The 15,348-nt window shown below is 31.5% G+C and overlaps 1 protein-coding gene across 2 annotated transcripts; it reads left to right on the plus strand.

Moving 5' to 3' along the window:
* Positions 1 to 1,067: 1,067 nt before the first annotated feature.
* Positions 1,068 to 14,759, plus strand: LOC143082929 (uncharacterized). 2 transcript variants are annotated; one of them, XM_076258947.1, is made up of 2 exons: positions 1,068 to 1,181; positions 12,242 to 14,759. In XM_076258947.1, the coding sequence occupies exon 2, from the start codon at positions 13,105 to 13,107 to the stop codon at positions 14,356 to 14,358; it is 1,254 nt and encodes a 417-aa protein (XP_076115062.1). In that variant the 5' UTR covers positions 1,068 to 1,181; positions 12,242 to 13,104; the 3' UTR covers positions 14,359 to 14,759. The 2 variants fall into 2 exon arrangements, with proteins under 2 accessions (XP_076115062.1, XP_076115061.1); XM_076258946.1 differs by lacking the exon at positions 1,068 to 1,181 and adding an exon at positions 5,568 to 5,692.
* The last annotated feature ends 589 nt before the right edge of the window (positions 14,760 to 15,348 follow it).

A 15,348-nucleotide genomic window follows, 5' to 3' on the forward strand; every position in this document is an offset into this window, starting at 1 on the left:
GCGTACGTTGCTGTTTTTCATGTAACAATAACGTAATGTAACCGTAGCCTCAGTAATTATTGTTACATTTGTAATTAATCGGTTCTTCGCCCAACTTTGCATTCCGGCAATTAGTCTCCAATGTAACAATAATATTTTTATTATTGTTACATTTCCATGTAACCGTAGCCAGTGCCAACATTATAACATTCTACTTTAAATTTAAAAAAAAACCGCCAAAAGACAAACTAAAATCTACACATTATCTTAACTTATAATTCAAAATGTGTACTAGTACCTTTAAAGGGGTACTAGCTACGAGATATGTAAAAAATCTTAAGTTTGATTTTTTGCTGTTCAATCAATAATGAAAGTGAAATAGTGAAATAACAATTCGCTTTTTGCAGCCAAAAAGGTTCAATTTTGTCAAATTACAGTAAGAAACATTGATAATTAGTAATTCACTTGCAAGTGAGAGAGTCGACCTCTTTAAATCCGTATTCATGTGAACTTCAATTTAACCCCTAGCTAGAGATTGACAACGCATGCATTGTACGTGTACTGGTTATTTAAAGAACAGGAATGTCAACAATATGAAAGTGAAACTACGGTAAATCATTCTTCTTCTTCTAATATACAGTTACAGCTTCATTGATTGAAGATTACGAACTATTATTTTTGATTACTAATTCGATGAACATAGAATCATTCTTATACGGTTAAAAACAATGAGAAACATCTTTTTTTAATCTTTAAAATAAAATCAAACAGACCTATAAAAATCCAATTGCATGTGTTGCTTTAATCTATTCATATCTTTATTTATGTTTACATCGCTTATATGGTCATCTGAGGTCAAATCGATAGGTAATTAATTAGATGACGTCTGGACTAAAATACACATGCACAAACGAACCTATATATCATCTACCCCATGCTCTGTAAACTGTTTATTTTAGACTTTTGATAGTTTGGATAAATGTTTTACATTGTTATAAATCAAATATGAGAATTTGAGTCAAATCGGTGACCATGAATTTGACAGCTAGAGCCCCTTTAAGACCCACTTTTTACATCTGGATAGTATTGCAATGCGTCAGTCAGTTATTTTAATAGGTCACATTCCCGACGTTGTTCATTAATTTATACTACATATCTGTTGATGGATGTATAGTGTTGCAACTCAGTGATAGGAAAATAACGTAAGTACAAAACTGATAAGTAACTTATTGATGACAATGTTTGCAAAATGTTTGATTTCAACTGCATGTTTTTCTTTTTCTTTGAGATCATATCATATATCCAAAGCTTCAATTAAACTGTGCAGTTCCCGTTTTGCATATAATGTCAATTAGCTAGAAGTAAAAGATTGACGTTTGATTACATTTCAAACACATTTAACTGTATCTAGAATTGTATTGGATATGACATAACATTGTGTTTTGTTATCGCAAAATTGAGATTGAAAATGGGAAATGTGTTAAATAGATAACAACCCGACCAAAGAGCGGCTACCAATAGGTCGTCACACAACTCTCACACAGCGAGAAAATCTGGCACGCGGATGCAGGCTTCAGTTGGCCCTTGCACAAAAATTTGTACTGGTTCAGTGAAAATGAATATCCAACTCAAAAAAATATTTTTTTTTTTTTTTTTTTTTAAATGTTGAAGATTGACAAAGACAAGCTGCTCCTTTCTGAGGACAGGCGCAAAAACGCGACGCGTCTAAACATGCTTTGTGAGATCTCAACCTTCCCCATATACCTCTATCCAAGTCTGATGATAGAAAAGGTAACAGAAGAAACTAAGAAGACGAAAAAACTACACTAACATGACAGCTCCAGATTTTAATTTAACTGATTGAAATATTATGTTTTCATCATATGAAAATTGAGTGTAATCACTTCCATTAGAACTTGACCATCATAACATCATAAACTATATGAAAAAGACGTAACCTGTATCTTGCCAGCAACTGGCATTATAATAGATATGTTTATTTCCGATGCAAAGACGCTATGAGTGACATATATTGATTTTAAAATATGCCATCTTTAATGACCTGACACCAATATCTTAACTTAATCCTTCATAAATAAGTCTGTTTAAAGGTTTGGTAAGCTTTTCAGGTGAAAACGACATATTTGTGCTTTGTGTAGAATATTACCAAAAATTGGATGTGAAATACCTAAATATTTAAGATGTCTGCGTGTTGATTAATAATCAAAAATGATGTCCTTGTACCGATAATAAAATTAGGTAAATTAATTGTTTGACAAGTTTATCATATCGAAAACCCTTGTGTAATATTTTTCAGTTATACAGAGATTTCTGTCTTTAAAATCAAATGCGTTGTTACATACATGAGTGAATCGAACAAATTGAAACACTCTAAGATGGCGAGAAAAGTGAACGCCACCATCTTAAAATGGATAATTAACAATAGGAAATGAAAAAAACATTTTTTTTTCGTAAATTTTGGTATTGAACGTCCCGTGAAAGTTAGTGCGCATGCAGAAGAATAAATATTTTCAGTGTACATACTGAAGTCTTCATTATTGAGAGCAAATACATCATCCAAGAATCTAAAATGTTATTAAAAATCACAAATTCCACTCCGAGTAAAATTCAAAACGGAAAGTCCCTAATCAAATGGCAAAATCAAAAGCTCAAATACATCAAACAAATGGATTTCAATTGTCATATTCCTGACTTGGTACAGGCATTTTCTCAAGTAGATTCAGTACGTGGTTTCATATCTAGCTAAATCTCTTACTTGTATGACAGTCTTATACTATTCCATTATATTGATAACGATGCGTGATCAAAACAAACAGACAGATAAAAATGTAAAAAATAAGGGTACAACAGTCAACATTGTATTATAATCTCCATCACTATGAAAAAAAACAAATATGTAACAAAAAAGCAAAATATGACATATAGACAAAGCACGTTAGCAAACACGAAATACAAGAATACAAAAAAATACCACAGCACAATAACACAATGCCGGGGTGAAAAATACAGAGCCACGTCATGTCACAAAGAATCACAAAAGGCATATAGACAATGTACTAAATATTTGTATACGATGTTGTTTCAATGGATCTTTTACTCAGAAACTGGTCCACAACAAATGGTCCCAATTGGAATTCCGATAAGGAATCACCATAGTGAAAACAAATGTAATTTAGTGAAATTTTAGTGCAGTTATTGTATCAAAGCAGGTAGATTAACATAGTTCTGTTGTTTGTTATTTCTAAAAAAACAATACCTAAAAGATTTTGAACATATGTTTTCGCAATCTGACTTTTAAAATGCCCATTAAATTATGTGTGTGCATTTTTTCTAATGAGATCATGAGGCAAGCATATGAGGCAAAGTGGTATTCAGGGTTGAAAAAATTAACTGAAATGGTAATAAAAAAAGTTGTCTGCATCCTTTTCATCCAAAAATGTATTTTGAATTAGTATTTACCGAAACATATCAGATCAACGCGTTATCAAATCATTCGCAAGTCTGGCTAAAAACATGATCCAGCAAACTACAGGGGCATAATCATTGTAGGTAGCATATGCAAGTTATTTAGTCAAATTCTAAATACCAGGTTGACAAAATGTTAGACAAGTTGACAAAAATAAAGATATTATTAAAAGTTAGCAGATTGGTTTTACTAAAGAATGTTGCACAACAGACTATATGTTTGTGTTGGAAGCATCATTACAAAAATTGTGAAAACATATTTCAAAGCCTATCGATCTGTATACATGCTTTGTAGATTTTAAGCGTGCATTGATTCCGTTTTTCATCTGCATATTTTGTTATAAACTTAAATGTATATGTGTTGGAACAGAGATGTATGACATTATAACATATATGTATTTAAAGTATTTAAACATAGTAACATGTGTTAATATGGACCAACACAGGACAACCCTCTTCAAATAGAATAAAAGACGTATGACATGGGGAAATTCTGAGCCCCTGCCCTTTCAACATATATTCAATGTTTGATAACCTACTTTGACCGAACATGTGACTGAATGTTAATCTAACACATCACTTAAATATTATAATCCATGCTGTTGATGTAGTTCTTTATCATCATTTGTCCAAGGACTTAAGAATTGTGTTTATAAATTATTTGAATTTACAAATATTTTAAAAAGACAGCTACCACTAAAAAGACCATGTTTCTTGTATTTAACAAATCAGGACTGCATAAAAAAATTAAAATATCATTTGGAAACCATATTTTAAAATGATAACAGAACTACACATATCCACGGATAATTTGTTCAGCAAATCGGATCGTTCAAAATGCTAAAACATAATTCTATATTAAAGGAATGAAAGATAATTTCAAATAAAAAAGAACTTTTCACTGGAAAGTCCAAAACCTAGTAGTTTGATATTTATAACCATATAATCCGACCAATCTTGTTGTATGGCACTAAAAATATAGCTTATTTTATACTTTATAAGAAACAAAAAACATATGGATAACTTTATTTTTAAAGAAAGTGATTGTCTTGTACTATAGAAATTTCATACTTACTTTTGTGAATTTTCACTTAAAGTTAGCATAAAACATCAAATATGGCATGTAGAAGGGAACTAAGTTCACTTTCTACACTGTTTAAGAAATTATGAATGTGATAAAATTATGGATTCATCTTATGAAAGAAATTGAACCTTCAATATTATCATATGGGAGGCAATAATATATATAAATCTAGCATAGAAAACGTTTGACATAGCCTTAAATTCCTATATCTGAATTATATGTTTGTAATCCAGTCTACCTGGAAACAAACCCATATTTAAAAAAGTAACAATTTTCTGATTAAAAAATTTGAAAAAAAAATGATAGTTTAGAAAGCAGTTTTGAAAAGAGTACAAATATAAAGTCAGGCAATGAATTAAGAACTAACAGAAAATATAAATGAATAAGGCAAATGATTACAAGATTTAGAACTAGAGCTGTCATGACCTTGAAATTGAAAAAGGAGACATATTAGTATAAAATCTGAAAACAGAAAGAATCAGCTTTGTAACAACGCAGATGAAATACATTTTCTCCTTTTAGATGTCCTATTCAGTAAGAAACAATTAAGGTCTTTACATCTGTATTATTGAAATTCTAAACTCAAAATTATCTCTTATCTGATGAGATGAAATTTGTTTGTTACTTCAAACTTATCTTAATTATTGCTCTCCCTCTTTGAAGAACGTGAAAAACTTCTAGAAAATATCAATGTAATTTGAACAATCGCAAAGATTAAAAAAAATCTACCAGAAGTTCTCTTATATGCTAATAGGTATGAAGACGTATTTTCTCCCGGTCATAGTGGCTTCAAGTGACATTGTATATGTTTTGTTTAAATGTACTTCAATTACTCTTATCGTTCTAATCATTTACTGTGCTTTACTTGTAACAAATCATTTGATAGTATAACTCAAATTTTGAGCTCAATGATTGGTTAATAGAAATATTTTCAATTATCTTAAAACTTTGTTTTTTCCGGTTTTATAGAAGTACTTGAAGTGTACTTAATATATATAACAATTTTATTATAGAATTAGTGGATTATAAACATGTTTGATTGATAATAGTATATTTTCCTGTGTCATATAAGTCAACAAGGCCCTGCAACTTTGTTTTATTAAATTGATTGTTGATTGAAAGCGTCTGGATGATTATAATAAGGTAAGTGTCTGCAGTAATGTAAGATAAATTGACAAAACGCTATTATTAGATCATTGAAGTTTGATTCTTAGTATAAATAATAAGTAAAATCACATAAATACTGAAACTCCGAGGCAAATTCAAAACTGAAAGTCCGTAATCATGCTTATCAAATGGCAAAATCAAATGGTAAAACACATCAAACAAATGGACAACAACATTCATATTCCCGACTTGGTACAGGCATTTTCAATTGTAGAAAATGGTGGATTGAACCTGGTTTTAAAGCGTTAAATCTCAGCGCTAGACACATCATTTTGAATTTAACTAAGCCATCGGAATCTTTCCACATTGCAATTTTAATGACTTTTTGAAACCGTTTATTCCTTCCTGGAGGGGTTAATTCTGCAGAGTGACTGAAAATCTAAAAGTATGTTATATTATTTGGTTAGCGATAATGGACTATTAAATTTAAATGTGAAAAAGATACTTTTAAAGGATGTAACCACTCACTAATAATCAGAACAACCACTTAAAAATTACCATGACTGATATTGTTTTACAAATATGTTGTATATTTGATTTAATCATGCCTCCAGTTCAATGAACTGAGTTCAATACAAAACTGGAAATACAGGTTTTAGAATTAAAATTTGATCGACTCTTAAACTTATGAATTTAAGGAAAGAAAAAAGTGTCAATACTTAAGAATATTATCGGAATATTTTGATCATGATACTAAAATTGAAATAAATAAAGTCAGCATCTTTCCTCTTTTAAAAATTTCGTCAAATTCAAACTTTTTAAAATGTGATCATTTACAATGTCACTCATTGGTATGAGCTTTGCGATTGGTATTTGATTTAATCATGCCTATTCTCCTAAAGCCAATGATATTACATTTATATAAAAGTAAAAGTTGATGAAATATCTTGAAATTTAAATTAGATGCAAGATATTAAAAGCAATACTTTTATATTTATGCTCCAGAATATCAGAAAAATATTTGCGTAAAAATGCAATCAATAGATTTAGCATAAGTTGGAATATGACAGTATTATTCCGTTTACAATTGTAAAAATGTAATCACATACAATGGGAGGCTTTGCATATGAGTTGATAGACAAAAATGACTATTTAAATAGAAAAGACCAAATGGCACTGTTTTTAAAATATAAAACAATAAAATCATATGTAAGCTTTTAAAACTAAAGACATCTAAAATGAAGTGAAAAGATAACTGTTGCGGGAACATCCTTAAAAATGTTACATTACATTTGTTTAACATATTTAATTTATTCTATATTAATATAACATGCCTGTTTCGATTTAAGATTTTATATTTTCAATTTCAATGCCACTCTGAAAAAATGAATGGAACATACATGTACACACAGTCAGGATTCTACTTCGTCAGAATTATCTCTCAATTACGCCATTTCATTTTCACAATCGTAGAAATGGAAGCCATTGCAGGGCTGACGCGAAGCCAATTTTGCTCATGGAAACCGATAAATTTATCCACATTGCACCATTACGATCCTTATATGCAGCTGTATTTTAAAAGACGAATGTTTCAACTAGCTAATAAGCATCAGTTATTGACCTTGTCTGCATTGATTCAACTTAAAAATATTGCCTGATCGGTTGTCAGGTGGAATTTTCGAAAATTTATAAACGTTTAAAAAAAATCTAATTAAATATTTCGTGGAAGGGCAGACTAGATTGTTTTAGCGTATAAAGACTAGAAACCCTAGTTTTCACACACAAAAAAATTTATTTTTGCAAAGATATGCGTTTTCATCATCCAACTTGAAAGACTGTCGTCAAGTACTTTAAGTAAACAAATAGCTATTCGAACACAATTTCTCTGTTTTTGTGACTCATTAGATGGGTATTTCACTTGACCCATATATTTCATCTTTTAGTACTGTATTTTGTGTTATAAAGTCAATCTGTAGCTTTGATATATAAAAATAATAGAATCTGAAGCGAGACGATGTATGAAATAATCTTACTTTGTACGATATCAAGACAAAATATTCAACTCAAACAAGCCTTAACATAAAAAGGTGCACCCGATTTTCTCTTTTCGATACAATTGTTACCCAATTTTTTGGAATTTTTTCTTGAGTCACATAATGGAAGGGCAGACACGAAAATTTGTGAACTAATAGATTGGTATGTTTTCCGTCCGTGGTAATTTTTTCAAAAAAATCGGAGGTTATGCATTTTCTTCATCCAACTTAAAAGATACCCATGTCGTCGACTTCAAATCTAATTGTTCTGCTTAACTATGTACTAGATAAATTGAAAACTTGTGCAAATTGTGTTTTTAAAATAAAACACCTCGTAATTGAGAAGAAAATTGTAATTTTGTTTGTTTCTATTAACTTTTAAAATTGTTGTTACTATAGCAAACAATACAGTACACATTTTTCGCCTTCTCTAACAAAGAGCTTCGATTCTTTTGTTCTATTTCAACCGGGTTTCCGACTGCACAGCATAGTAGATTCTCCCAAAAGACAAATGCATATTGATATAATTGAGATTCGAGCCAAAAATATGCTAGGTATGAAACAAAATAATATATACGCAATGTGGATGAATTGGGACTTGATGTGGAGATGTACTCCTATTCTTTGCGGAAGGGGAAAGCAGCTCAACGTTTAGTACAACACCCTTCTCATATTTAATATTCATTAATGAAAATATAGTTTGTTAGGCATTTCCATGTAAAGAAAATTTGATTTTTTCAAGTTTTATTGCATTTTTTTAGTTGTATTTTTCAAATTACTAAATATAATATTTCAGATACAGATGCTTCTATCATTTATCGGTAATTCGTATATTTTCCCTTTGATTTTACTGCCTAATATTTCCGAGTATCAACGAACTGGCTGTATCACTGAAAATATTAGGCAATACATTGTGCGACGTCATAATTACCGATAAACAGAAAAATAGGTAGTTTCGTTTTTGATACTGACTATATTATATGGAATATCTCAACTCGCCCTAACGGGCTCGTCTAGATATTCCACATGATATAGTCAGTATCAAAAACAAAACTACCTATTATTCTATATATATTTGGTTTTAATTTCTTAACCTTACTTAATCATATATGAAGCTGTAACTGGTGACATAACACAAGGGCTCTGTTCTACCATTCATTAAATACTAAATGATTCCTCCCCCATATGTACATGTATAATTGAAGCAAATACATATATACATGTCAATTTGTATAGTGCTCTAGCTCGTCGACACTTAAAAAATGAGTTTGAGACCTCTTCGTGGCAAGATCACTAGACTTTGATCTTCTGATAACAAGTGTTCCGTTCGAAGGTCGATTTTTTTTCTCTTGGTACTACGATTTCCCACAATACAATGGCAACCTTGATAAAGCTAAGTGCTGAATGTGGTGTTCAACACCATAAATCAATCAAGTAATCAAAGTGCATGTACCCAATCATCTTACATTCTCTTACATTACATATATTAATGTACATAGGTTAGTGCAGATTCCTTAAAATTATATCAATAGGGAAATGGACAATTACGGTAAAAAGTAAAATTACAAAAAATACCGAACTCCTGGGAAAATTCTAAACGGAATGTACCAAGTCAGGAATATGACAGTTGTTGTCCATTCGTTTGATATGTTTGAGCATTTTTATGATTTAACTTTTTTCCTAAGCTAATTGCAAAATCAAAAGCTCAAACATACCAAATAAATAGATACACATCTATGTATCTAGCTTTTCACATCTGTACAAAGAATTTTACTTGGTTTTCTATAGGGCCTTTTAGCACCATGGTGATATATGTTTAGATTTTATGATGATAAGTACTCTATGTGCAAGTGTGGTGCTTTTACAGTAGGGATACAGTACTATTCTAAAATCCTATGATGCTTTATTTGTTGGAAAAAAAGCTGACATAAATGTAGGTGCTTATTTGACCATGAAAATATTTTGCACATCTCCTTTTTAATAAAAAATTTGAAAAAATTAAAAGTAAATATACATATTAAGAACAAACAAAATTCAAAAATCTATATAAAAAAAACGTCAAGATGATTTATGACACTCTGGCAAGCCTGATCTATTATTGGTATCAAGAGTTGTAGTTTACGTCAAACATTTAATTCAATACGCTGCCTGTGCAGCTATAATTTCAGCAGCAATGTGCCCCTCTACTCGCCGACTTGTTTCTTTATTATTATGAGGCTGACTTCATGCAGGAACTTCTTAGGAAGAAAGATAAGAAGTTAGCAATATCCTTTAACTCTACTTTCTGCTATATAGATGATGTTCTTTCACTAAACAATTCAAAATTTGGTGACTATGTGGAACGCATCTATCCAATCGAACTAGAGATAAAGGATACTACAGATACAGTTAAGTCGGCTTCATATCTTGACTTACATCTAGAAATTGACAATGAGGGTCGGTTGAAAACAAAACTTTACGACAAAAGAGATGATTTCAGCTTTCCAATTGTGAACTTTCCATTTCTATGTAGCAACATTCCAGCAGCACCTGCATACGGGGTATATATCTCCCAATTGATACGATATTCCCGTGCTTGCATTTCCTATCATGATTTTCTTGATAGAGGTTTGCTGCTCACAAGGAAGCTATTAAACCAAGAGTTCCAAATGGTGAAGTTGAAATCATCCCTTCGTAAATTTTACGGACGCCATCACGAGTTGGTTGACCGTTATGGAATAACCGTTTCACAAATGATATCGGATATGTTCCTTACGTCGCAACTACAATCCCCTTCCCTTTCATGAATATGACCTACCGAATTAGACTATTTACCGGATTTGTAATCACATAAGCAACACGACGGGTGCCACATGTGGAGCAGGATCTGCTTACCCTTCCGGAGCACCTGAGATCACCCCTAGTTTTTGGTGGGGTTCGTGTTGTTTATTCTTTAGTTTTCTATGTTGTGTCGTGTGTACTATTGTTTTTCTGTTTGTCTTTTTCATTTTTAGCCATGGCGTTGTCAGTTTCTTTTAGATTTATGAGTTTGACTGTCCCTTTGGTATCTTTCGTCCCTCTTTTAAGGGACTGTAGAAACAGCATATATGAAGAACTTTGAAAGATCTCAATTCTGATTATTTCATAAACTGTTTCATTTTTACAAAAGAAATTCTTAATTAAAAGAAAGCTACCATTTGTAATTTTCGACACTATGAGTGTATGTGACATATTAAAGTTATAGGGATATCATTTATAGCGTTGCTCCCTGATCATTGCTATAATTCTTATTTGAGAACAAGAAAAATCCTGTTTTTTGCATATTCAATTTAAAAGAATTTACTTGTAGAAATTATTATTTTGTTAACATACTAAATGTATCATGTCTATCACTGCTTTCTTCTAAAGCGCCGATTCCAAATTAGGTCTTTCGAAACTTCAGGCTTTTTGTTTCCCCATTAGTTAAGTCATGTTTTGGTGCGTAATTTTTCATTGTTTGAAGTTCTCTATCTTAAACTAAATCAGCTTTGTTCATTACTTTTCAAGTCTTTTTTTTAAATGTCGTCATCCACTACATGTTTTAAACATATAGGTCTAGTTCTAACAATTTTGTTGTTGCATTGTCGGTAATCTGTAATTGCAAACAAGTGTGATATTTGTGGTGGTGGACGTCCCCGAGGGTATCACCAGCCCAGTAGTCAGCACTTCGGTGTTGACATGAATATCACTTAAATGGTCATTTTTACAAATTTCCTGTTACAAAACTTAGAATTTTTCGAAAAACTAAGGATTTTCTTATCCCAGGAATAGATTACCTTAGCCGTATTTGGCACAACATTTTGGAAGTTTGGGTCCTCAATGCTCTTCAACTTTGTACTTGCTTGGCTGTTTAACTATTTTGATCTGAGCGTGACTGATGAGTCTTATGTGCTTCAAAACGTGTACCGATTTTCATACGATATGATCTTACAATTGATGTATCGTGGTCCTTTAACATGAAACCGTGCGTACAATATAACACCCAGAAATGTTTAGAAAGTATTGGTTTCTAGTCAAAAAACAATTGGGGACCAAATATTTTTTCGATTTAGCAAACATGATCTTTTCTTATATAGACTTTCTATAATACCATTTATTTAGACAAGCATTTTTATGACATTACTTTACTGTTTAGCTATGTCAATGATACTCTAATGCTAAACAAAATAAGCAAATAGTGAAAGTCGTTATATCAAATGGTAAATTTTCACCAATATACAATATAGGTATTTTATTTTAAAGAATTGATTTTGACAACACTAAAGTAATATTTGTTCCTTTTTTTATATACATTTCTGAAGTCGCAATGTTTTTTTAAATGATAGTGCACATCAGACGTAAAAGCAACCTCTTCTCTACACTGATCACAATATTATATAGAATTATAAAAGAATGTGTTTGTGCGAGTGCCAATGAAACAACTCTCTATCTAAGTCACAATATGTAAAAGTAAACCATTATAGGTCAAAGTATGTGTGTTTCTATGATTATTTTATTGAACATTTATCTACCCTTAGATTCATTTCTTTTTTAGACACATTATCCGTAAATATGGAAAACCTTTCACTGCGACTATATAATTTTCTAAGTAACAAGCTTGGATCCGAAGATACAGTGAGAACAAGACGAACTTATTATTTAACACACAATTATTTGAGCAAAACAAAAACGCACTCACCGTTCATCTGTGGAAGTAAAGGGGAAGGTCTTAGGATGAAAGGCAGTGACACAGATACAATTGTCTTGATTAAAGATATACACATTGTTGAACAACCTAACAAAAATGTTGGTTCTAACAAATTTGTAATGAGATCTTCTGATACCAGACCAGGCTTTGCACAGTTAGAGCTGTGTAGTAGTTTCACATATTCAGATGCGTGGTTAAAGAAAATCGGACATAAATTCTTTCTTTCTAGTAGTAAAATGATGGAGCAGTTACTTTTTGTTAACAAAGACTATAGTGCATGTAACATTACCAATCTACATGGGCCATGTATGTCTACAAGTAATGAAACACAAGACTTTACTGTTGGGATAAAGTGCATATCATTCATTAAACAAGCACAGGAATGGGTAGGAAGAAAACGACATTGGCCAACAGCACCAATGCAAAAGATAATTATTGATAGTGGGGTCTGGTTTGTTCCAATAGGCTACAAGCTGTCACCAAATGAAGATATAGAATGGCGAGCTGCATTTACAGTAGCTGAAATACTGCTAGTGTTTTCTTTTACCCATACCCAACTTATGGTTTATGCTCTTTTAAAAATAGCATTGAAAGACTTAATTGAAAACAATTGCCAATTCAAAGAACTTCTATGTTCTTATTTTTTATAGACGGTTGTTTTTTGGATTTCAGAAGAAATTGGGGTCACAGAATGGACACCGCATAACTTTATGAATTGCTTTCTAGAATGCCTTAAACGACTGGAATACTATGTTAAGTATGATAGCTTGCCGCATTATTTTATAACAGAAAGGAATATGCTTGAACATAGAGTCACTTTACCCGAGTGGGTGGATTTGAAAATAAAAATAGTTCAGTTGTATAAAAAATACCCTACATGTCTTGCTTCGTCAGGTTTTATGTCTGTCTTCTTCCTTGTGCCTCTATATGTAAATGTATCACAAAACATTTTGCCTGCATTAAGTGAAACTGACATGGTTGGCTGTGCCAAATGTTCCGCCAATCTTTCCAGTCTTAATGAAGTAAGATTTATGCTTCTAGATGGTCAGGCTATCCTCACATACATACTTACGCCTATGCAGGTATTTGTTAATAGTTTTGAACTACTCAAACAAAAACCCGACCGGTTTATATTCAAGTGTTTATTCAGTACAATGTGTCGAGGCGTTGGTACCCGTTTTACCTCTGACGATGTGACTGGTGGTGGTAATAAACTACATTATCAAAAACTTAAAGAGATATTACCATTTGTTATCTTAGGAGTACGAAGCGATGCCGTATCAGGATGGAATGTTTTAGCTACATTCTATTATTGCATAGGTAGATATTCAGTTTCACTAAAAATAACTGACTACGTATTATGCAAGATAAAGGAAGCGAAACAAGAGAAACTGTATTACAGTGAGGATAAGTTTACCATCGACTATTTACCAAGGGGATGTCATACTATTGACTTGAGCGATATACACTTAGCTTATTCAATGGAGCCGAACGATTTTTATCGTGGCTCGTTTTTAATTCCCGATGAAATGAAACCAGAAGTAGAATACAAGAGATATATTCAGAAACCTCCGATTGTGTACACATTTTTTATACGTTTTATGTGTTCACTAAAGTTAGAGCAGACTCAAAAATGTTCACAGTCATTAAATAATATAAAAACATTAATTGAAACCAATAACAATATTGGTACGCATGTTATGAAAGCAGAATGTTACACACTTCTTGGTATTGCTTACTATCTGATGGGTGATTTGGTGGAAGCAGAAAATTACCACAAAAAAGCTTTTGTATCAGATCGTTCAAGCCAATTCAGATATGTGAAAAAGCTACAAAAAATACGAAGACAATACGAAATGGGAACGAAACCCTTGAACAATTATAGTCCAACATCTATTCAAGATCCTTGGCACCACTTTATGTCAGAAACTTTGAAAAATTTGGCTTTAAAAGATGTTTTATAAGACGGATTCAACCAATGTACACAGACATTAAAAGGATGTATACTTAACAGTGGTTGGATGTCCTGCGGTTTTAATATGTTTTGCAGAATTCGTCAAGATTGTCCGATTTCTTATTAAGTCTTGGTATTGGTAGATGACATTATGGCCATTAAATTAGGACAAAATAGTAACCTCAAATGTGTAGAGGTGAAAAAAGATTGCTACCTAAAAATATGTGTACTAGCAGATGATGCAATTCTATTTCTTAAATCATCAAAAGATGTTAGTTTAGCAATACATATAACTGAAACTTTTGGTAGTTTCTCAGGGTTACAATTAAACAGAAGGATTTTGGTTTAGGAAACTTAAACACAGTAGCGATAAATTGTAAATGAGAAATTAGAAAACTGATAAAATTAAAAGGCTTGGCTTTTACTTTAATTATAACAGTCAAGAATAAAAAATGAATACTGGTAAACAGCTAAAAAAATGTGAAAAGATAATATCAAACTGGATGAAAAAAAACTTAACATTAATAGATAATATTTAAAACTCTAGCCTATCATCATTTTTGGTCCTCAATGCTCTTCAACTTCGTACTTTATTTGGCCTTTAGAACAATTTTAATTCGAGCGTCACGGATGAGTCTTTTGTAGACGAAACGCGCGTATGGCGTAAACATTAAATTTTATTCCTGGTATCTATGATGAGTTTATTTCTAACAGAATGGGAATACAAGATAAAGTTAACCGAACAACAACATGCAAAGAATAAAAGAATAAAAAAAAACAAAAACAAAAAAAACAAAAAAAAAAAGAATATTTGGAAGGTGGGTTAAAGATGACCTCTATGGAATTAAAATTCTATTTTCCTGACTTTAAACAACCTCATCAACATTGTTTTGTCAGTGGTAGTACTGCGAACATGAATAAAACATGGCTCATTAATGATATCAGTCATTGATGTCTTTCAGTGAATATAGAAAGAAGATGTGATAAGATTGCCAATGAG

Source organism: Mytilus galloprovincialis, chromosome 7, assembly GCF_965363235.1.
Source record: "Mytilus galloprovincialis chromosome 7, xbMytGall1.hap1.1, whole genome shotgun sequence".
In the NCBI taxonomy this organism is placed as follows: Eukaryota; Metazoa; Mollusca; class Bivalvia; order Mytilida; family Mytilidae; genus Mytilus; species Mytilus galloprovincialis.